Genomic DNA, 24,544 nt, shown 5'->3' on the forward strand with positions numbered 1-24,544 from the left:
GGGGGGAAGGAGGAGGTTAGCCTTTACACAACGGAGGTTTCTTGTGGAGGTTTGTGGGGTGAGCAATTCTCTGAGGTAGGATGGAGCATTTCCGTGAATGCACTGATGGGTGTAAAGGGTTAGGGTTAGTCAATCCTGAGTGAGATAGACATTGTGAGAAGAGAACGGCCAAACCCGACGCTAGCGAGCCTATCACAGCCGGGAAAAGGGTTTGTCCGCCACTTTCAAATCACTAACTACGAGCGGTACCCCCGGCTCACAGCCTCCGAGAGGCACTGCACATTGTACTGCTGGGAATGCCTGCTATTTACAACTAAATGTTTCGTAAATATTAATATAACTCTGTTGTTAAGGTGATGCATGGCCCGGTTATACTGTGTTTCTGTCTAAATGTATAGTTTCTAGAGCCATGACGTCATAATGATGGTATTAAGAGGTGGGATAATTCAGGTAGGACTGTGTAGGACATCACTGAAGGCCTAGGTGTGAAATGCACGGCCCGCCACTGGTATTGATCCATCCTGAGCTTCAGTGTTGAAGTGAATCCTAAGTGTGAGTGTAGCTGTGTACTGAGAAAGAGTTGTCCAGTTGTTGTGGCGACAATAAAGTCAAGAATAAAGTAAATCCACTGCACGTCCTCAGGTGATGGGAGGACATGAAGACTTTTCTGTTGGTTCAGCCAACAACAGAACAAGCAGCGTGCTTTGCTCGGGTCGTGTTAGCAAGGAAATCACAATGTTGGACAGCTAGGTAGATTCAGCAGCTACTCTGTGATGGTCAGCTACTGTAGCTGGAGGTGGTTCTGTAGCACAGTGACCCCATAGGATGCAGCAAAGTAATGTCACTACTCATAAAAGAGCTGATAGATTAGATGATCAACAGAAAATTAAACAACAACAATTTAGATGACAGATTAAGTTTATTAAATCAATCATGGAAAAAATTATTCAAGTTCCTCAAATATGAGGATTTTGCTGCCTTTCTCCATTTTATAGGATTGTAAACATATCTTTGGGTTTTGGGCTGTTGGTCAGACAAAATAAGCAATTAGAGGATGTTTCCCTGAGGCTACATCTAATTCTATGTTCTGTCAGTTCATAGACTGAACCATTTAAAATTAAAAGAAAAAAGATTGCTACATTGATTGATAAAGAAAACTATTGTTGGCTGTTGGCATTGAGAGCAGAACGACTGATTGATTGTTACTAACTATTGGACCGCTGCACAGATGCAACATGACAAACCTGAGTTTGAGTACCTGCTATAGTCTAACTTGTTCCGTTTCATAATGAACCAAAATTATTTGTACACTTCTCAGCGGGTGGGTTCCTTGTCGAGTGCGTTTCCTCCACTAGGTTGGTTTAAAGGCCCGGCTCCCCAGGGAGAAGGTGGCTCGCGTCTCCGGCCCTCAGCTTTAAAGAACCTCTTCCCGATATCGTGGTGGACGAGCTGCGCCGTCCCTCTCTCTGTGGGGAGGGATAGAGCCCCCTGCGCAGTCACCTGGGTGGACTTTTCTCGGTCGGCAACCCAACCAACCCATCTCTTTTACCATGTCATCAACATTCATATCAAGTAAAACATTGATTTTCATATGCACAGTTAAAAACAGTTTCCCTTCACAATTCTTCATTTGCATTCCACTCTGAACGGCGTATACAAAGGAAAAGTGAGAAATAAAGAACAACAATGTATACAAACAATATACAGAGAGACAGTGGGTAGCTAAATGTCTGTGGGTGCAGTGTGCATGTTGTTCTGCATGTGTATGTGTGTAAGGGGGTGGGGACAGTAGATTAGATGTGTGTATCAATTATATACAACCAATGTGTATATAATTAAATTGTTTACAAGTGCACAGAGCTCTTCATAGATCTAACCTCTTAATTTTGCTCTCAAAGTGAGATTGCATTTAACTTTAAAATGTATGAAATGTTCTCCTAGGGGAGCATGCCCCCTCTCTAAGTCCTGTGGGAAACACTGAGTAGGTCATCTAGCAAGATTACAATTGGAAATGATAGAGATTACCTAAACGTGAGTTGAGGCTGCATCCTCTTGCTTTGCTTTCCTGCAGTTCAAATGATGGACTACATGATCTGCCTTTTGGCCTGAGACGCACACACTTCTCACTGAGTTATGTAAAGACCTGTCTGTTTCCACAGCCTGCAAACCACCAGTACCCACCAGGGTTGCTTCAAGTTTTTCATGATTTATAGAATTACACATTTACCAATTATTTCCTTCTGACAGCATGACAACACCAAATATTTAAAAGGCAGACTAGCTGAGAGTTTAACATAACCACAAAGGCGCATGGCAAAATGCTCACAACGACAATGACAACGTGATGGCGTTTAGCAAGCATACTGTTTACCATTTTCACCATCTTAGTGTAGTGAGTTAGCATGCTAACATTTGCTAATAAACACAAAACACAAAGTGCAGCTGATGCTGATGGGAATGTCACTAGTTGTATAGATATTTGGTTATAAACCAAAATATTGAACACTCTCTCACACACTCACTGACAGCAAACAGACATCAAAGAACTAGTGGTGACGAAGGCAGACTGTTGCGTCATCTTACATAGCCTATCTCCTAGCCAAAAAGTTGCACTTCAACACACAACAAAGACTCCGACCAACAGCCAACCAGCGCGTTGTTCACGTTGCCTGCGTGAGAGAAAATAACTCTCCATACCAGCAGGCGCCGGTAGCAGTGGTTGCGTTAGAAAACATTTGAAAACAGAGAGCGTACGGTCACTTTTCATGTCAACACACACAAAGCAAATTAATTATTTTTTTCCCAATAGCAACAGCGGAGGCCACTGAAAACACTTTGGCCAGTGTGCCTAAACAAGAAAATACGAACAATGCAATTTTACAACATTTGTTTTAGGGTCTTTTCCTTGCACAGACGACTTCTCATGGCAGTTTCAATCGTGTTCTGAGGTTTGAACTCCCTCTGCTGCCACACCTGGAGACTGAATAAGCAGGCACTTCAGCCAAAATCAGGGAACATTTCTCCTAGGGAAATGATCATAAGTTGGCAGGACTCTTTGAATGTTGGATTTCATGTCCCGATCCCGCAAGCACTCGCTTCACAGAAAGGAAATCCTGCAGCAACTACTTCTGCACCGGCAGCGGAGAGGACGAACGCAGACATGCTGTGAATTACTTAAAGTTACGGTAGATCGCCCTCAGTTTTCTAAATTATTTTTAAAAATCGTTAAATGACGAAAAATATAAGGAACTGGGATCTGGGACATCTGGGAGGAGATCACAGGTCAACAGTATATGCCACATAAAATTGGTATACATCATCTGAAAGCTGGGGACCTGAAGATTCATTGAGATGCACCTCAGCACTGTGTGCCAAGATTTTCTCGTCATAAATCTGTAATAAACATTTTGTTTTGGTTAGGAGTCTATTCAAATTTGAAAGTGTATTGAGAGTGTATAAAGGCTTAGAACATTATGATGGAAGTATATGATGAACACTATCATGCTCTATTATGTCTCAAGGTGTTGCAGCAATTTTTTGTTTGTTGCATCTGTTACACAGATTTGGTGCGAAATGTAACCACTTTTGACAGCACAACTTTTGACAATTGGAGATTTCTGCAATAATTCTTTCACCAATTGGATGGCTAGGACTTCAGTTCTTGAAACCCTCTCATTGTCAATAAGCCTAGGAAAGCCATTGGGAGAAATGTGGGGTTTAGTGTCTTGCCCAAGAAACACGCTTCGACATGTCGACCGAGGATCGAACCACAGACCACTCTACTTCTTGAGCGACAGCCGGCTCTTCAGAAAATGTAAACCATTTCATACCATTGACTCAGCCTGTAACGCATCATCTTTTGTTAGAGAGCATCTTTGCTGTTACCTGACAGGAGCTGCATAGGTAATAAGTCACAACACTATTCCCCCAGACGCGCTGCAGCGTGTTTCAGAAGCAGTTGATCAAATTCACCTGTGGCAATCCATCCGGTAGATGTCAGACATTTCACTCAAAACTATAAATGTCAACCTCATGTGGTACTAGAGAAAAAATCAGTAAGTTGGTCAGTCATTATAAAAGTGGTTCTGATTCATCCTCTGGGGAACATGAATCTCTTTACAAAATATCATGGCATCCATTCAATGGTTGAGATATTTCAGCCTGGGCCTAAGTGATGGACCCAGTGCTGGAGCGAAACACATGGCCATCCATTGAAAACATGTGTAAGCTATATTAGATTTATATATGTATATATATATATATAAAAAATAAAATCACAAGGCAAAGGCACAAAGACTGTTTGCCACCATCTTTAACCCTCCACATGTAAGACATCATGTCATTCATTAATTCAGGAAGTGCAATACAGCGTTTCACTTTTCCTAAAGTCCTAGCATTTAATCTAGTCTAGTCTAGTCTCTTCATGCAGGAATCATTTCAGTATGTATTCCAAGTTGGAAATGAAACAAGTCATTCAAGTCAGGAGGGTTTACAAAGTGTTTCAATACTCTGGCAGTGAATTTATTCATGGAAATGGGACATGTAATCTGTATCTATATAGTATATTACATTATTATCATGTGAAACTAACTTTTCTCAACCCATTGAAAAGTGAAATGTAGTGGGAAGCTACCCTGGGAGTGTGGCAGCAGATGTGTGCACCAACAAGCCAAGTGTGTATGTATTCATTTCTGTTTGGGATTTTTTGGATGGTAAACAAGTTTGTTTAGAAACAGTGTCTCCATGTGAAACGGTCAAATATAGATTTTAGTATCTGCCACAAAAGTCCAGTGTTGGTCAGTTTCCAGTTAAAAGCTCCATAAAATACTACAAAGTACACTGAAACAATCAGGACAGATGGGGGATGTTGAGCTATTAACCTTATTGACAACACTTATATAGGCTTACAGAACTGTTTGACTGTTGAGTTGCTTTTTATGAGTTGTTGTATGTTGTTAACGTCCACACTGGAAGAAGGGGAGAGGAGATGGGACATTCATGGTGCTGCACGCAGTCGTACACACAAGAAGTGATGAAAGAGGTTGTGTGAAGAATGAAACCCTGGCTGACTTTCTCCCCTCCATCTTCTCTCTTCTCTTTTCTATCTTTTCTCAGAAAGTTACACAACTTGTCAGACAAAGCCGGAGTGACTGCACTGTAGGAAGGATGGAGCTGTTACATAATCACACTTTGTTTGACGCATACTGAGGCATTCTATGAATTTCTTTTTAGAAATAATAAAAAGGAAAATAAAAAGGTTTTCTATTCCAAAATACATTGAAAAGTGAAAGTAGAGGGAAGCTAACCTCAAAGTGTTGCAGCACTGACCTCGCTACCGCACATTATTCATTAATGTCATGAGCACAGATGTGTTCGATTCTAACTTAAAGTCTCAAAGATCTTTTTCCTTCTCCCTGGCGGCACCTATGACGATAAGCGGTAGTTGCAGGTGTGTTTCTGTATCTCACAGTGTGTTCCACAATGTGGCCCAGTTTGTAGTTCTATTAGAAATAACAACGGTGATCTTAACTAGTAACATTAACCAGTATCTATTTGAGACAAATAGATACGTCTATTAGAATCCTCTTATGTGAATCAACAATTTAGCTCCACTTCTGGTGACATTCAACTGAGGCGACTCCGGCAAAAGAGAAACATTACGCCATCAATGTCCGTATTACAGGTGGGCTTTCTCACAGCCACCACTGTGTCACCTCAACGAACGTTAGGGCTTTTACACGGGACAAGGTGGTGAAGGGCATCCTGCCTTATTCTTAGATGTTTGTTCTATATGGATGTGTGTGTGTTACTGTATGTTGACTGTACATGTAAACAGATACATTGTGTGTATATGGAAAGGCTTTGCCCAGCACAAAGAGAGACAATAAAGGCTAACCTTATCTAATGTCTTATCTTATCATTCGGTAATAGAAGGTGACTTAACAGACATTCATTTAAATGAAAGTCTTTGAGATTATTACAAGAAGACCTGCAGGAGCCAGGCAATAATGTCCCAGCATTAAGAACTGTGGTGCAGTTGCCGATGTGCTTTCTGATGTGTACGTGAATGGCGTTGCAAATGCTTACATCTAACTAAAAAAGGAGTCTGTCTTGTCTGTCTGTCTGTCTGTCTGTCTGTCTGTCTGTCTGTCTGTCTGTCTGTCTGTCTGTCTGTCTTGTCTGTCTGTCTGTCTGTCTTGTCTGTCTGCCAGTCTTTGATTTTCTCTACAACCGTTCATCCGATCGACTTCGCACTTGGCGGGGTATTGCTGAGGACACAAGTGCAGTGTTGGGACACATTTATTAGTAGTGCGTTATATATACTGTGACCCAATTGACTGCTACAACACCAAACGGCATGCTGGGTACAGCTATCTCTCTGTCGCTCGCTACAGTACATTCAAAAACAGTTGCAGAAAGAGAGACCAGAGATGTTACTTTGTAGCAAACTCAAACATTTCAAGCATCAGCGATGTAACGTCCGGAAAGATCGACTTTGTTCCTGGAAATAGCCTGGTCACAAATTCAGTATATAGCTGTTAGCAATGATGTGTATACTTTCTCGAGAAAGCTGCAAGCAGCAATACTAGAGGCCAAGCAATAGGTCCGTTAGGAATAAGCACGTTTTGAACTTGTACTGCACTAGTTAAGAAAATAGATGAAAAAACTACTATTATAACATGCAGGGTGTAGATTCTCCGGAGTGTACTACATCATGCATATCTGACGAAGTAAATACATCGAGATGATCATTTTAAAGACTTTTCAACCAAAGCCTTAGTGGCCACTGTGCACACAGACGAAACCAGACTGCAGTAGGGATGTTTTTCTCCTCTTAATGTCTCTAGCCCTGAACACACAGATGTAAAAATACACCCCATTCAGAGGGCCATGTTGCCTAGCAGCCAGTTGGTGGGTAGGATGGTGTGACAGTGTGTGAGATAGAAAATGTAGGAGACACAGAGCAGTGCTGTCAGGGAGAGAAAGGAGGAGAAAACACGCAATTTTTATGATAGATTCAGAATGTTTTTAACCCAAAGCCAAGAACATTCAGCCAACACTAATACACACTGATGTACAAGGTTGTGTTCTCACCAGACCTCACAATACTGTAGATTCTGGAAAAAGAGGCCAAGCTAAAACTATTCTTAATCATGGACTCTGTTTACAGTTAACATGGCAATATTTCAAGAATAGCATAAAATCAGCAAAAATGTGCCAACAGGCTTTTTCCTCATTAGTCATTCATCCATTATTCAGTGTGCCGAACACATAATATACAGCCCTGCCTATAGCTTGGTGGATCATGGTTGGATCATATTGTGTCTCCATGCCTTGGGCAGAAAGCAGGGACACACTCCAATACCAACCATCACATTAGACTCTGTAAAGATATAAGGTGGCACAATGTTTTCTGATTCAAAAACATGAAGATATGTATCAGGCAGCTGAGTTTGCAATGTCACTGTGTAGCAGAGTTCGACTGTTCTCTCTGCCCTCCATCCCACTGCACAAGCTGCACATTCAGCTGGCTTTGACCACTGCTGTTGGTTTAGGTTCTGCACTCTGTCTTATGGCCACAAACAGCCAGTGGACAAGTGTGTTGGCTGAATAAATAACAACAATTTAAATATTTTTATATAATTGATATTTTTATATTGAAAGTAACAGTAAAGGTGCTTTCGAATAGTTAGTGATTGTGGCTGCACCTGGGGACATGCTGCATCTAATACTATAACCAAACATGTACCATTATTCTGCTGCCAGCAGTTCACTTCAGTTGGGTGTTCTGTTGCTAGTACAGCAGCCACTAGCCTTGCTAATCGGCCGTACACCCATTACAAACTGATTGTATTACTTGCCCAGCGCCCTCATCGTCATTTTGCATCTTTTTCTTTCTCTAAAGTAAAACCCAGTTAGTATATTTTTGCGTGTCAGTGCCCACATTCATTAAATAGAATAACTGTTATTTGTGAAACACTAAGCATGTTATCCATATTTAGGCGGATGACGGACACTACAGTTATAAAGTGAAAGCAGAGAGTCGCCACTTATCACATGACAAGAGGAAGGAGACCTGACCGAAAACATGAGCAGGGCCACTCTAGACCCAGGGGTCTTCAAAGTTTTCAGGCCAAGGATATCCCGCCCTTTGCGGAACACAGCGGAGGAGGGAATGTGTCCAAAATATTTTTTTAAAAGATTTATCTACAAACAATTTTGCAACCCCCCTGCAGTACCTTCGTGGACCCCCTGTTGAAGACCGATGCTCTAGACCAGTGGTTCCCAAACGGTGTGCCAGACAAATCCCGGTGTGCTGTGGGATTTTGAAACAATTAGGCCTATTGCATTTAACTGTACACAAGGTTATGAATGATTTGTAATTTACTTCGCAGGGAGCACTGTACTTTATCAGTACTTTGTCCTACACACTTATGTCACAATATAGAAACAATAGGTCTTATATGCTTTGGCCTAAATATAAATAAAAACAATCATTAAAAAAAGAAATCTGTCAAAGCGAAGCCGTTTCAGCCATTTGCACATGGTGGGAAATATTAGAGTGTGACACATCAAAGGCTCTCTGCTAGTGTGAAGGAGAATAGCTATCTTAAAAGGACTAGGCTAAATAAATGATAACAGTGATACTATGTGTTATAGAGGGGATTTTGCCCAGATATGAACACAGGTGTGCCTTGAGATTTTGGCTTGGTCTTTGGTGTGCCTTGGCCACAGAAAGTTTGAAAACCACTGCTCTAGACAATGCTTGTGATTCCACCAGACGCGCTGCAGTGCAGTTCAGAAGCATCCCAGTAGAGGCTCTCCACTTTGCTCCACTAAAAACATGTCTAGTCTAGCGCGTTGCACAGAGCAGATTGAGCCGGGCAAGATGGAGGCTCCCAAAATGTTCCTGGCAGTGAAAGCTGGACCGGAGAGGCCAGACACACAGCTATCCAATGTTAAAAATCAAAGTAAGCCAGTAAGTCTTCGACAAAAAAATGTTTACGGTGTAAACTGTAACCCTTGTGCCACGAGTTTATTAACATCCCTAGTAGCCACTACTACTGGCACAGTTCTACAGCTGTTGTAACTGACAGTGTACATTCAGCCTTGTGTCAGATCTGTGTCCAAACAAATATTGACACAATCTTTGGCTGATGTAGCCTTACCAACGCAGCTACATAGAGCAGGTTGTAGCTTAAAATAGAGGAAATTGTTGGCAATATGACATAATTAATATAGCAGGTTTAGTTAACTGATATCATAAACATTGTTTACTGGTCCAGAGGTGGACACACAATACAGAAAACTCAGGTATCAGGAAAGTTAGCTCTTTGTCGTTTCTGGTGGAAAACCCAAGAAGGGTAAACCATCATCGACTCGGACAGCAGCAACAGATAGCCATGCATGTTCATGAGCGCGACAGCTGGCTTCTCTCTCCTTGACGCAACCTCTGCGGAGAGGCTGCCGTCATACTTACATTGGAAACAAAGTACACCCCAAGTAATAGGGCATGTGTCAAGAGGCTTTGTACTTTCATCAAAATGAACATCTATACATATCTACAGAAATCCTTTATATAAGCTTGTACACTACTGCAAGATCCTCCTGGACATTAAAGGGGTACATCACTGCCAATTGACTGGTCTCTGTAAGTAATATTATTTATTATTGATTTTTCCATACCTTTAATGATGAGATATATTTCCCTTTAATATCTCTGGTTAGTTCATTGTGGGCAATGAGTAAAGTAAATGAGTAAAACTGCTTTATGGCAATATTCCATATATTGTTGATCCTAGGTTTGTCAGATATTTAATTCACTGGATTAAGCAAAAGCAGAAATTCCTATCTGGTTATTTCTCTGTAAATTGTTTCTGAATTTAGTTTTTACTCAATGTACTACGTCCCAAACTATATTAATATCAATATTATGATTTACAGAAAGCTCTTCTACATACAGTATGTTTCCATCCCTATCTGGAAGGTCTAATAAAAGGAGCATGCAACCTATAGAGGACCAAACATCAGGAAATGTCACTATGTCACACAATGTTTTTCACTGAACTTTATGGAAATGCAATACTTAATGTGTGACTATCACACAAGGTATCAGGACAAATATGGGAACTGTGAACCATATAATTGTCTTCATTTATACGTATTAGGCCTACATCAATCTAGGTTGCTGGTAGTTCAGTTATTGGTAAGTAAAGCTACTGTCTGTATTTGTAACAGTATGTCCTGCCAGTACATGTTTCAGTACACTGACTGTTGCTGGTCGTAGCGAGACTCTGTTAACCCACTGCAACCCCAAATTCAACACCTGATGATGCAATCAGTGGCTGAGCAGCAGCAAGCAAGACTCAGTCCAGTCCCAAGACCTTTGATCATAAATACAACTTCAATATTTGAAACCAGGAATACTGAAGCAAGAGGGTCAGAAATATTCTTGCTCAAAGTCAATTTTACAATTACCCATACAAATTGTTTGTATTTATGAGTGTAAGACTAAAGTTAACTGCAGGTAGTACTGTACATGTGCAACTCTCAACAGAGATCATTCCCTAGCTACTTCCATCATCAGCTCTGCAAGAAAGAGATGTGTTTCATTATTTTATCCCTTGCATGATCGGACAAGTGACTTTCTAGATGTACTTGCCCGACGTGGCATTTTACTAGGCCTGGACAAGCGGGCAAGCCTTAATGTTGAGCCCTCCTTCTCCAGGGCTGCCTGTCAGAGACTGCAGTGACACAGAATCTTCTGTTAATGTTTGTATTTCAATATGATACTATCAAAGTACTTGAAATGTAAGTTATGAACAGACAAGGGATATCTTAATATCACTATTATTACCACCACCACTACTGCTTCTAGTAAGAATAATAATGCTAATAATAATATTGAATGTTAAAAGAAGTGCACATTGAGCCCAGAGGAAGGCTGTTCCACAGTCTGGGGGCGTATGAACTAAATGCAGCATCACTGTGGGCTTTAGTCCTGGGGCGAGGAACAATAACTGAGAGTCAGTGGAACATCGAGGCCAAGCTGTGGACACGCATTTCTAAATACTGATGATTAAAAAAATATTGTAACTAAATTGTGTTAGTGTGACATGAAATTGAAGTAAGTAAGTTGTTATCATTCACAGTCATCTATTAACACTGTGGCTCTCTTCACTCTTTTCCTATCAAGCTGCTTTTTTGATGATACATGAATGATGAGGCACTTGCATACATGCAGTATAGTCTTAGCATCCTGCATCCAAAGAATTATACTATCCAGGGGAGACTGCAATGTCACTGGCTGCAAAAACCACAGAGTAAACAGGGATGAGGTGAATACAGATTGTCAGTACCACTGCTATCAAACTGCATGGCTTTCTTTATACCAGGATTGCAGCCTGGCCTCGTTGTTATGTGGCATCTCAACAGCATACAGTGTCTTTGCTATGTTCAAGTATCCACAATGATAACTCCATATGTATTAGCATCAATAGTTTAACCTGATTGTGGAATTCAGTGTGGTTGTTGACCAGTCAGTCAAACAATAAATCAGCCAGCCAAATCAAACAGCGGCCGCCAGCCCACCAGTCAGCTCCATGTACACCTCTGCAAAATAACAACGTTATTATAGATAGATAGATAGATAGATAGATAGATAGATAGATAGATAGATAGATAGATAGATAGATAGATAGATAGATAGATAGATAGATAGATAATAAGAAAATGAAAAGATAGATGGATAGATAGAAAGATAGATAAGATAGAATAGATAGATAGAAAGATAGATAAGATAGAATAGATAGATAGAAAGATAGTTTGATAGATAGATAGATAGATAGATAGATAGATAGATAGATAGATAGATAGATAGATAGATAGATAGATAGATAGATAGATAGATAGATAGATAGATAGATAGATAGATAGATAGATAGATAGATAGATAGATAGATAGATAGATAGATATTTCACCTCTACAAAATAAAAGCACGGCAGAAGAGTGACGCTGTCCTTGGTCTCATTCCCGCCTTTCAGCCGCTCCTTGGCACGAGACATCACGAGTGGCCGGTGGTCTCTCCCGTTGCCGGGAGACAGGCAGCTGTACTTGATTCCCGTCGTAATTTTGGCGGAATTCCGAAAGAGTCCGGTTCCCCCAAACCCTTAACGTTGGATCTCCATAGCCCGGCGAAGAGAGCTGAGATGCCTAATGTGATTGGTCCGAGGTAGTCCCTAAAATACGTTTTTTTGGGCTTTAAATAATTGTGCCAGCGCAGGACTGGCACTGTCCGCCCTGTGTGCTGGCATTAAAATCCATCGTGACAATGTGTAGGGTGTTCAGAGGAGCAGTCACCCCGGGCACCTCAGCGACGTTTCACTTCTCTCTCCTCCAGCTCTGCTCTGCTGCAGCAGGTGAGCGGCGTTAAGCTAGACACAATAACCAATTACATTTCCTGTCATGATTTTCAAAATAAACCAATTTGACCATTTCTCAGCACTGTTTCCTATTCAATCAATGTGTCATGTTTAAACAACGCTTGTGCAAAACTTAGGAACGTTTTTACTCGTATTAGTATAAGTAAAAAAAAGTTTGCTTATATTTTAACGCTAGAACTATACTACAAAAATAATAACCACATCTGATCTATCCGGCTAACTTTCACTAACTTGATGCATATCAGCAGGTGCCAGGCAGTGAAAGAGATCATTGAGAAGAGCTAAACTTAATTACGTCCCACTCTGCACCAAATTAAGGCGTACTCTATTTTCAGTTTTTATTTAACCTACCTTTTAAGATCCACAGACCTCGCTGTGAACAATTTCTGCCGGTAAAAAATTGTCTTTGTACATTTTTGTACAAGTGTGGTCTAGTTTATCCACAGACTACTGGGATATTTGAAAAGAATGAAGAAAAATCCATTCACCTTCATTGTTTTGGAAATGACAAGGGTGGGTAACAAACCGTAGTATTTATTTTTTAATAAAATAAAATTTTTTAAATAAATGTTTTAATAAAATAAGTAGCCATAAGTAGCGATGGCAGAGTCGGGAAACATGTCCGCTACACTGTGACTGAAATCATCGCAGAAGCTGAAGGCTACATTATTTTTGGCGCAAAGTATTGACATCTTTCCCTCAGCTTTGGTCACTTGGTCTGCCTCCGACACAGTTCTTGTCACAAATTAAGTCATTGACAGTGTATGTGTTTGTGCCTCTTGGCGTGCTTGTGCTTGGACGATTTTTCTTGCTGGCGAACATCGCTTGTTCCACCGTGTGCGATGCTAACATCTGAATGGCACACTTTACAAAAAGCACGAGTTTGCCCGACTCTGCTTTTAATAAATAAGGGAATGTCTCCTCTCATTTGGTACTTACATAAAGTTTTAACTTGTTTGGCAGGTACAACTGCGTCTCCATCTATCTCCCGTTCACTGTGACTCTCATCCATATGTTTTCGTCTTCTTCTGCGTTATTGTTCCTGTTTTCTTCTTCTGTGTGTTTACTGGCGGATAACGTTTTTCAGCTAATGTTAAACATAATACTGCCATCTGCTCTACCAGAGGCCACTTTACACTTTTTTTAATTAGGCCTATTTTTTTTTTTTTTTTGAAAGGTTAAAAATACGGGATAATCCCGGGAAAACGGGAGGGTTGACATGCTTCTATGCTTCTAACACCTCTATTTACTGTGTCAAATCTTAATTTTATTTCGAATGTTAGACCATTGTATTTAGGTAAAGTTATTGTGTGGCTGCTTGTGTTGAGATTAGGCTACATTTAACATGTGTGAACTTATTTTGTTAAGTTAGTTAACTTAACAATAAAACATATTGTTTGTTATCAGTAGACTACTGAAACATATTGTATCAGCTGTACTATAATACAAATAATTCTGATACCACAGTTGTGTGGACATGAGTTGACAGCAGTGTCGTTTCCTTCTCAGATACTTTTAGAGTATTTTGAAAAGGTGAAAGTATCCAGTGTTAGCATTTGGTATTAGAAAGAGGTCCCTTTAAATCATCTTTCCTGGCCCCCAGCTGGAGAACTACTGATATACATTATCCATTAGCCTCTATTGTATCAAAATAACCCTAAACTCTTTGCATAACGAGATATCACTAGCAGTTTAATGTGTATTCCTTTTACACATTTTCAACCCAACAGGGTTCACCGACTGAGTGATTCATCTTCTCATTATACAACCTTTGGAGGAAAACCAAAACCTATCGATGGGCATGACGTCAGAAGTGTGCTAAAAACCTATTTTCCGTAAGGGTAGTGCGCATGAGCGTGTGTGAACGCCCCCTTGTAGCACAACAGAGCTGTGCTGTGATCATATGTGGGGCACACAGCCTTCAGCACACACGGCCACACAACACTGTGCCAAGTTATGGCCTGAGGCACTGTATGCAATATGTTGTCATTGTGTTGACAGACCGCCAGCACACATGTGATCAGCCCCATCAGTCAGCTGCACCTTTACACCAGTGTTAAGGGCAGTGTGACGGGCAGGGTACACTGCTTAAGTACACTGGTAGCTGGAGGTACTTTAATTAAAACGTGATAAATGCATAATAAGTCATTATGTTCATAATCGATTTTCTAGGAATTAGAAAATCCATTTCTAAACGCAAAAAAATGGAGCAGTATGACATCATGGGAGTTCATTATGTCAGCTTCTCCCCTTAGGATTCCTTCAGTGTCCCTAGTTCAGAAGCAGAATTTTCTACAGAGGTCTCCTCCTCTCCTCAAAAAACAGTAAATAAAGCAGGTAAAAAGCAGAGTTTCTCCTGCACGCTGTTCGGCTGCCGCTCACGCTTGCTCAGCTTGTTTCTCTTAAGATCCAGACGTCCAAGGACTAAAATCCTTCATCTGGTTAAAATATAGAGGTAAAAAGCACCAAGATGTAAAAAGTGTCTGGTAAAAATGTGTCTTAAAACGTGAGTTTATGAAGCTTCTGGCAGACAAACAACGACGCCATGACAGGAGAGAGGAAACTTTACCCTCAGGAAGATCACACATTTCTCTAAAACTGTTGGGATAATTTAAGTACACGAGTGACAATAACGAAAAATGTGAATTTAACTGATACTGTTAAAATGAAGTTCATAATTACACCAAAGTGACAGGATTTACACCAGCTGGAAGATATGAAGCAGTGTTTTGCAAACAGATACAACTAGATTGAAAGTCCTTTTCATGCCACTATCAAATGTTTTGCCTGTTGGTCAGACATCAAAATCAGAGATGCAGGGTTTGTGTTAGACGCCTGATGCTGATCTTAATAAGAACTTCACATTTTATGTGACGCTATATATGTTGAAAATAGAACATTTAATGAGTACAGCTTTGGTACAAGTATTCCATATCTTGCAACTATACTTGTAAAAATGACAATACATTGTAAATCAATAATGATGCTCTCCCAAAATCATCCACGATGTGCTGTCAAAAAAATGTTTTAAGGTCAGACCTCGTCACTGTTATCCTCTTCTGACATTTAGAAATATTAGGTAGTTTGATTCATTTATTAATGTGATTGATTGCCTGATCAATGACTTAGCGTTTTCTTTCTTTATGAAACTATACATTTGTAAGCTTTTTTAAGATTTACGTCTTCAGTTAGAACGGGGCTTATAGCTGAGAAACAGAAGTAGAGAAGTCACAAATTATAGAGAGAACACACTTTTTAGTGCTTTCATGACATCTGTTACTTCCACTTGATGTAATTCTAATGAAATGTGTTTTTTAACCGTAGTCTAAATGATGGTTCAGAACCCTTTCCACACTGACAAGAATAAATAGAAAACTGAACCCCTTTCTCAGTTTTTGGCCATGAAATTTAAAGATGACAAAACGGTGACTAAATACACTTAATAACACAAATGTTGGCACCTTCTGTATGCCTAACTTCCACTATATATTATGAAGTATTACAAATAATAAAAATAAACCATTGCTCACCACTGTTAGCAGGACTGCTTGTCTTTTAATAATACTCTGTACCAGCTGTATTTACTGGGGGCTATGTTGATCAAATATTTTGATTGCAATAATCTCTTACAATATCTGAGACACCAGTCTTGTTCCATGGTCCTGCTGCACTTGACTCTTATGTGACCCTAACACTTTATTACTGCCGGCGATCCGTTGGTCAGTGATGGAGGAACTGAAGCTTATAATGCCTGTGCACACATCACAGCTCACTACAACATGTACATGTAGTGAGAGAAGAAGAGTGAGACTGACCTGGGGTCTGATCCTCATTATGTCTTCATGGCAGAGATCCTGTACTTGCACTGTGTCACTGTACTCTCATCTGCTTCAACCGCTTTTATCACAACTGAAAGGGAAGACTACTGGTACACTAATAGATTCTGGGCCAGCAAAAGCATGCCAGTCCAATAGGGGATAATGCTCTCTCTCTCTCTCTCTCTCTCGCTCTCTCTCTCTCTCTCTCTCTCTCTCTCTCTCTCACTCTCTCTCTCTCTCCCTCTGTTTCCCTCCCTCTCTGTGTGTGTGTGTCTCTCTCTCTCTCTCTCTCTAAGCGCATGCTGGGAGTTTGTGTGCGAGTGAGACACTGAGCGTGTGCTTTTTCGGTGTGTTTGGGTATGGTGTTTGAGGTGTGTGTGAGGTTTTCTCTTGCTGCTGTCTCGCCGGTAGGCGTCTGACGCCATGGTCAATGGAGAATTTGCCAAGCTCACGAGGAAACATGGCATTAAGATGTCTGCCGGTTTCCTGTGTAGCGTAGAGGATATTGGTTTAGCTGTGGGGGAAAAGGTCGGACACAGCAGTATTAAGTCACTGGCGCGGATGAACGGCGCTGTTGTAATTTTCCTGGACCAGCTTGAGAAGGTGAACCACGTCATTGAGACAGGTATCGTGGTGAACGATGTGTTTGTGAAGGTGTTGCCACTCACGCAACCCGCAACCAAAGTTGTTATTTCTAACGGTTATTTCATAACCGATGAGTTTCTCAGGAGAGAGCTGTCCAGACACGGGAAAGTTGTTTCCCCGGTGAAAAAGATTCTGTCTGGATGTAAGTCTCAGTTACTGAAACATGTAGTGTCTTCACCGTAGACAGCTGTATATGATTCTTAATAACCGGGATGTGGAGCTCAACCTCCGCTTCCATGTTAGAGTAGATGATTATGATTACGTGATTTTTGTCACCTCATCAGGCATGAAATGTTTTGGCTACGGAGAGGAGGGACACACCGCAAGAGCCTGTCCGAGACGCGGGGACCCAGCTCCGTCTGGTCCTGGAGGGGCGGTGGCTGCTGCGGCGGAGGACTCTCTGCCGAGGGTAGCCGTGGCTCCGGCGGGGGGATCTGTGTCCGACCTGGCGCACGAGGTGTGTAGTGTTAATTTAAGTGGTATGGGGAAAAATAATGGGGAAAAAAATTACCAAGATATTCTAGGTGAAGTAGGAGGAAGTGAGGTCGAAAAAAACAAGGAGGGAGAAGAGGTGCAGGTAGAGAGGGAAGGTGGTTTGGGAGGAGAGCAGGTAAAGGAGGCAGTTGATTTGGGAGGAGAGCAGGTAAAGGAGGCAGGAGAGGTGCGCGTAGAGGAGGCAGGAGAGGTAACAGGAGAGGTGCAGGTTACATGGCGTGAGCAGGTAGAGGAAGCGGAGATGGAGGAGGAAGAGGCAGCAGCAGCACTGGAGACAGTACAGCAAATACCTGCTGCCAAACATAAGAAAAGGTCAAAGAAAGCATCCATCGATGCTAAAAACAGTAAAGTTGGGGAAGAGGAACAGACTGTGGGCAGGGACAGACGGACAAGAGTCTTAGTGAGGAAGAGTGTCTGTAAAACAGCAGTGATATCCCTGGTTTTAAGTTAAGTAACAGTCAGAGGGAAAAAATGTATACGGCTAAAGTTTAAAAGTTTTCCTCCAACAAACTAAAAACCAACATGGTGTAGAAGTGGAGGATTACTTTCCTGATTTGGTAGTTTTTAATACCTCAACCAGACTCCATATAAGTCAAAGAGAGGAGTCCAGCCTCACTGACCAAGAGTATTATAGATTAAAGAAACTTGTGGTAAAAGTAATAAAATAAAACACATTTTAATGATGCGTGTTTTAAATAATATATTTGTTTGTTTTTTTGCTTTTAACATCTCAGTAGTGATCCGGTGAGCTGTTCGTTTTTATTCTTCCCTCTACTCTACTCTGTGATGCATTACCTCAGGTCTCAGAGGAGACCAACTCACAGCTAGAGGGATCGTTGACTATGCAGGAGCTGCAGGTAGCTTTATAGGTCATGCAGGGACGGCGAGCTCCCGGCATCGACGTCCTCACAGTTGAGATTTTTAAAGCCTTCTGGGACATTTTAGCAAATGATCTCTTAGATGTTTTTAATGAAAGCCTGGCCTCTGGTTCCATGCCGATGTCCTGCCACAGAGCCGTAATAACACTTCTGCCTAAGTAGGGAAACCTGCAGGACATCGGTAATTGGCGTCCTGTGTGTTTGCTGTGTGCGGATTACAAGCTTCTGTCCAAGGAGCCAACTTCCTCTGGAAAGTGATGGAGAAGTTTGGGTTCAGCCCTGGATTCATAGCTAAAATCAAGGTGTTGTACAGTGAAGTTGATAGTGTGCTGAAGTTCAATGGTAGTTTATGTGCTCCTTTTAGAGTGTGTAGAGGGGTCCGGCAGGGCTGTGCCCCTTCAACAGGGGGTCCGCGGAGGTACTGCAGGGGGGTCGCACATTCACATCCTCCCCACCCCCCCTCGCACAGATCTCCGACAGCACCCCCACCTCTTACAGAACTCTGACAGCACCCCCCCCCCCCCTTTTGTTTGAAGCAGGGGGTCCCTGCTCCATGCTACACCAGTTTGGGGGTCCTTGGCCTGAGAAACGTTGAAGACCCCTGCTCTATGCGCTCTCCCTTGAATCTCTCCTCCTGGTTTTAGTAGAAGCATTGTTTTATCAGCTTATGTGGATGATGTCATTGTTTTCATTGAAAGCCAGAAGGAAGCAGATATTTTAACCAATATTGTAAAAGATTTCAGCATGGCATCAGCAGCGAGGGTGAATTGGAAGAAAAGTGAAACCCTCGCTGTCGGGGAGTGGCGTGGCGGTCTCCCAGTTCTTCCCCAGAGCCTCACTTCGAGAAAATACAAAGATTTTATACAAACCTCCCCTCAAAAAGTGGACTGCCGACTTTCAGTTGAAGATTTTACATGGTGCTATCGCCTCAAATGCCTTTATCTCTGTTATTAATCCTGCTGTTTTAAATAATTGTCCGTTTTATAATTTACGTGAGACTGTCTTCCACGTTTTCACTGAGTGTAAGAGACTCACGGGTTTCTTCTCTCTTTTAACATTGGTTTTTAGTCTCTTTGTTATTTTTATTGAGAGTGTTTTTGTCATGGGAGCTGCCTACAAAAAAGAAAAGTGGCAGCTCCTAAACTTCTTCTCAGGAGAAGCCAAAATGGCCATCTACATGAGTAGAAAGAACAGAGTGGAAAAAAGAGAAGGGCAGGAGGCGAAAGCAGTGTGGCTGTGCAATATTAGAGCAAGACTCTGGCTCGAGTTCAGGTTTTATAAACATATAGGAGACATAGACACTTTTAAACGTCAGTGATGATGATTTACACAAGATTTTATTGGATAGTTTTTTATTATTTTCTGTTAACCCTTTGAAACACAAGCTTATGCAAACCCCTTTCTGGGGTGCGGCATGGTTCAAGGGTGGCCCGTGTTGGCCTGTGGTGTTATTTTGTGCACGGCTGGGTGTTTCTTTGCTGTGTTTCTGGGGATCGATTTATTTGGTCATTTGGTGTTCCGGCTGTTAATTGAATGTCTTGTTTTTGGTTGCTGCGGGTCATTGTTTTCATTTTCCCTTTCTTGATTATTTGTTTATTTAATAAAAGAGCACCTGTTCAATGAAACACTGATACCGCTTTTAGTATTCGGAGACGTGTTATACTTAAAAAATGCATGCATAAAGTTGTATTCAAATGTATTAAATATATGGCGCTATAGCATTCTGGATTTTGGACTTTGAGAAATAGTTTTCCCAAACATTTCCATTCTGTTTTGCAAAGCTTTCTTTATATTTGGTTCAATTACATTTTTCCCACAGGTTTCCAAAAATAGTTTTGTTCTATTGAATTATTGATTTTGACAATTTGTCATTTGTATTTGGCCTTTATTTGGTTGATTCTTTTCTTGTATTGTTTAAAGGTTCAATGTCTAGTTCCGGGCCACTTGTTTCAAATAAATAGGCAGCAGTATTTCACCTCTAAACTGGGTCCTAAATTCATCAATCATCAAAACCATCAGTTATTAAAAAACAACTATATTATGTTAACCTGATTATATTTTAGTTGTAGTTTGTTTTATATCTTATAACGTGGGGCTGAGATATCTGTGAGTTGACTGTGGCACTGGGGGCTGTACGGATCGTGTAACTTTACGTTAGTTAGTTACATTTATTGAACTAAATCCAAAGTGGCAGTAACGTGGAGGGGGGGAGAGAGCCGCCTTCGTCAGATGGAGCCCCAGTCAGCACTCTCCGTCAACAGTGAGTCTGCTGACGGCTGCAGACTGACATATACTTGGAGAAACAGTGAGGACGAGGCAAGATGGTTTGGGATGTTTTCTCATTTCTGCCACTTTTAATGTAATCCAATAAACAAACTATAAAACAGACACGGAACATGGCAGCTGTACTTCTTCTCCCTCTGTACTGAGGACAGACTGCAGCTACAGTGACTCACTATCACCTCTAGAGGAACAAGTGGTATTACAGATTGGACAGAGTGCAGCTAGCTGTTAGATTAGATTAGATTATGTTACATTAAAGTCATTTAGCAGATGCTCTTATCCAGAGAGATTTACAGTGAACTAAGTACAGGGACAGTCTCCCTGGAGCAGTTTAGGGTTAAGTACCTTGCTCAGGGGCACAATGGTGGCAGCCCTGGTATTGAACTAACAACCTTCTGGTGTTGTATTTGGACCACTAGACTATCACTACCCATGTTAGCATGCTAACTTCAGTAGATATCTCTGCAACACAACACATAGACGTCTTTGACACAACGTCAACATTGTTACCTCTTCACACTCTGTTGATAATTTTAGTTCATTGTTTTATTGTTTTAAATTTAAATTCTTACACACTGAACCTTTTAAGGGCTGTGTGGTATTCATGGCGTAATTCTTGGTTTCAGGGTCTTTATGTTTCTTGTTTGACAGGTTTCTGAGATGATTTATGAAAAAGGAACAATCACTGTTAAAGCATTGTTTTTTGTTTGATTTGCAGTATGTTCTCTTCAATTTAGAATATTCATAAATATATGATTATTATATGATGCTTTGTGTTTTTAAATGCATTGGTGTTATCATTGAGACTTTTCTCAGTCCATTTGTAGTGTTTTGGAGGGTAACATGTTGTCATCAGGGGGATGTGTGGTCGGATATGAGACGTTGTGATAAGACTGTAAATGCATTTATGTTGTCTGGATATAGATCTGTGATGGCCTAATCCAGCGGTGTCCAAACTTTTTTCACTGAGGGCCATATACAGAAAAATATACAAAGGGCTGGGCCACACTTTTGAGGTATATTGCCTATAAAAAAAACCAAGGGGGGGGGGGGGGGGATGAGGGGAAATGGGGATGGATATATCTCAAGCTTGTTAAGTTAGCTGGCAAGTCAAAACTGGGTTTCTGTGTTTGAACAAAGACGTACAATACATTCAAGCGCAAGTTTCTATCTGGGCCATCTTCCATTAGACTTTTAGAATTTGCTGCGGGCCAATTAAAAATGGACCGAGGGCCACAGTTGGCCCGCGGGCCGTAGTTTGGACACCCCTGGCCTAATCAATCACACTAATTATTGCCATCTGTATCTAGAATCATTCTCCTCCCCAGTTCTGGCATTACAATCCTCACATAACACTACAGAGCTAAGTGACTGGAAATTAAGTATTTCTTTCTGGAGTTCATGAAGATATTCTTTTGAGTCATATAGTCAGGTGGCTTAACGAATTTAACGTTACGGAGCGGATACAAGCACCAAATTTTGTATGAAGGTTCTCCTGGTCCTACTGATCAATTTTAACCGTAGGAGCCTTCGTGAAATATTTTAGGGTTGCCCATAATTCATGAAAATCCCAAATTCATGTTTGGCTTGGAAGTGCTGTAAATGTCTCTGTTGTACTGATTTATTATTTTAAAATGTTGCAACCATTTTAATATTGCTAGGATATAAAACTTATGTATAATTCTTATTTATTAGTTAGAATTTAATATTAACCCTTTAACACCTAAGCCTAAAAAGCCTCAAAACATCCGAATGACAAATGGAAAATGGTTTGCTTACACCAAAAGTTGCTCATCTTTCTGCAGGTCCAACACTGAGATGTACAGCAACATGCCTACGAACTTCTTCATTTCTTCTGGAGTTATATCAGTGCAGATGAACTTTCTCCCTCTCTCCATGTTTTTGGTTGCATTCTTGTTTGAGTTTTTACAGAGGAGTTTGTAAACTGCAGCATAAAAGTGGGAATAAATGTCACCTGGTGCTGGGTTTCCCATATCAAGAGGGGTTGGACACCTGGGGTGGTTGAGGGACTCCATCATCGGGCTCTGCCTCAGTCTGCCATCTTTGATGATGTGGTGAGGGGCTTCTGTCTCTGACAGCATCACCAGATGCTCCAGCATCCCCACAGCACAGGGGAAGCAAATCAAGGTGCTTCAAAACAATGTGGCACTTTTTTGGCCAATTGTACATTTCCATGCAGAGCTGGAATGGAGCGGGATAGTGATTTGAAGGAATTCTCTGCCCATGAAATACAATCCTTCCCACCTTCACTTTCTTATTTTGACAAGCTACATTTGCCAAGTACAAAATCTGAACTGCTGAAATGTATTGAACCTTTGGAGCAATCTGAGCCACCTAAAATATGTGATTGCAAGGTCCTGGATGGGGCTGTTATTGTCCACTGCCTGCCAACTGCTGGTATTGTAATATTCAATGAATATGCAGTCAGCGTTTTTATTCCTCATCTAGAAAAGCAACTACAGGACACCACAAGGCTGAATGTTGTGTGGGATACATACATCCCTGGCAGTTTGAAAGAAGCTACTCGGGAAAAGAGGGGGAAAGGGGTGTGAAGGAAGGTGTCTGGTCAGACCAAGATGCCAAGCAACTGGATGGACTTCCTGCATGACCCCGAGAACAAGAAAGAACTCTTTGCTTTTCTGACCTCCAGTGTTGCAGAGTTCATATGTCCACCAGGGAAATCTGTCTACATAACATCGGGTGAATCAGTCATATGTATAGGTTCCAACAGTCCCATGCCAAACTGCAATCATGAGGAAGCTGACACACGTGTTGTAGCCCATGCAATGCACGCATTGGATCAAGACAGAAAAACTATTTTAGTACGCACTGTGGACACAGATGTTGTAATTATCCTTGTAGGTGCATTCCACAATTTAACAGCAATTCAACCTTTGGCCGACATCTGGGTGGCATTTGACATGGGGAAGCATTACAGATTATATAGCATTAATGCCCTCTGTGCCAGCCTTGGGGCTGAAAGATCACATGCTCTACCAGTTATCCATGTACTTTCTGGGTGTGACACCACATCAGCCTTCAAAGGAAAGGGCAAGAAGTCCGCCTGACAAGCCTGACAGGCCTACAATGAGGTAACAGAAACATTTTCACATCTTGCTCGCCATCCTTTTGAGGTCTCGAATGAAGAGTCGCATCACTTCAATAAGCTTGCACGGCTTATTGTAGTCTTATATGACAAAGCCAGTGCATCACACTCTGTCAATGAGACAAGCAAATATATTTTCTGTCATAGGAATACCTCCATGGACAGACTGCCACCTACTCAGAATGCCCTACTACAACATATCCGACGGGCAATGTACCAAGCTGGGGTATGGACAACCAGCATACACACACTGCAAGTGGTTCCCTCTCCACATGATTATGGATGGACAAAATCAGCTGATTCATGGGCACCAATTTGGATGACAATTCCAGAAGCATCTAGATCATGTAGGGAATTGATAAGATGCTCATGCAAAGGAAATTGTACCACGTGCAAATGCGGCAAAGCCCACCTTGACTGTACACCACGTTGCAATTGCAAATGCAATGATGAATAATGCAAAATGCTACATTATTGTATTAAAGGTCATCATTAAAGGTTTGCTATTATATCATTTAAATATGTATGATTCACAAAAAAAGGATTCAAGACACATTTGAAGTGGTTGAATCCTCTTAGAGGTTTGGGCAGTCATGAGGACATGATCAGAAACATACAGTACACATACAGGGGATGTACCCTCCTCATGGTTTCAATTGATTTATTTCACTAGACTTACTTTACCTGGGCATACTTCTACCTTTTACTTGTATTAAAGGGTTTTATTAACATGTGCCACAACGCACTGACAGCTTAAACGCGTTAGTATGCAATGCTTCTTAATAAGGAACATTTCTACCTCCGGTACAGCAGGTGGCAGTGTGAGCTATTGCCTCATAACTCGACCGCCATGT

General features: G+C 41.3%; 1 protein-coding gene across 2 annotated transcripts in view; it reads right to left on the bottom strand.

Annotated features, from left to right (window-relative positions):
- Positions 1-12,380, bottom strand: part of LOC115022758 (phospholipid phosphatase-related protein type 4-like) — a 59,900-nt gene extending 47,520 nt beyond the window's left edge. For both annotated transcript variants that reach the window (XM_029453846.1, XM_029453845.1), the window contains exon 1: positions 11,983-12,380. Coding sequence is in view for 1 of the 2 variants with exons in the window: in XM_029453845.1 (XP_029309705.1) it covers positions 11,983-12,066 (84 nt within the window). In the remaining variant the exon portion in view is untranslated. The remainder of the gene's footprint in view (positions 1-11,982) is intronic.
- Positions 12,381-24,544: the final 12,164 nt, after the last annotated feature.

Source organism: Cottoperca gobio, chromosome 17 (genome assembly GCF_900634415.1).
Source record: "Cottoperca gobio chromosome 17, fCotGob3.1, whole genome shotgun sequence".
NCBI lineage: Eukaryota > Metazoa > Chordata > Actinopteri > Perciformes > Bovichtidae > Cottoperca > Cottoperca gobio.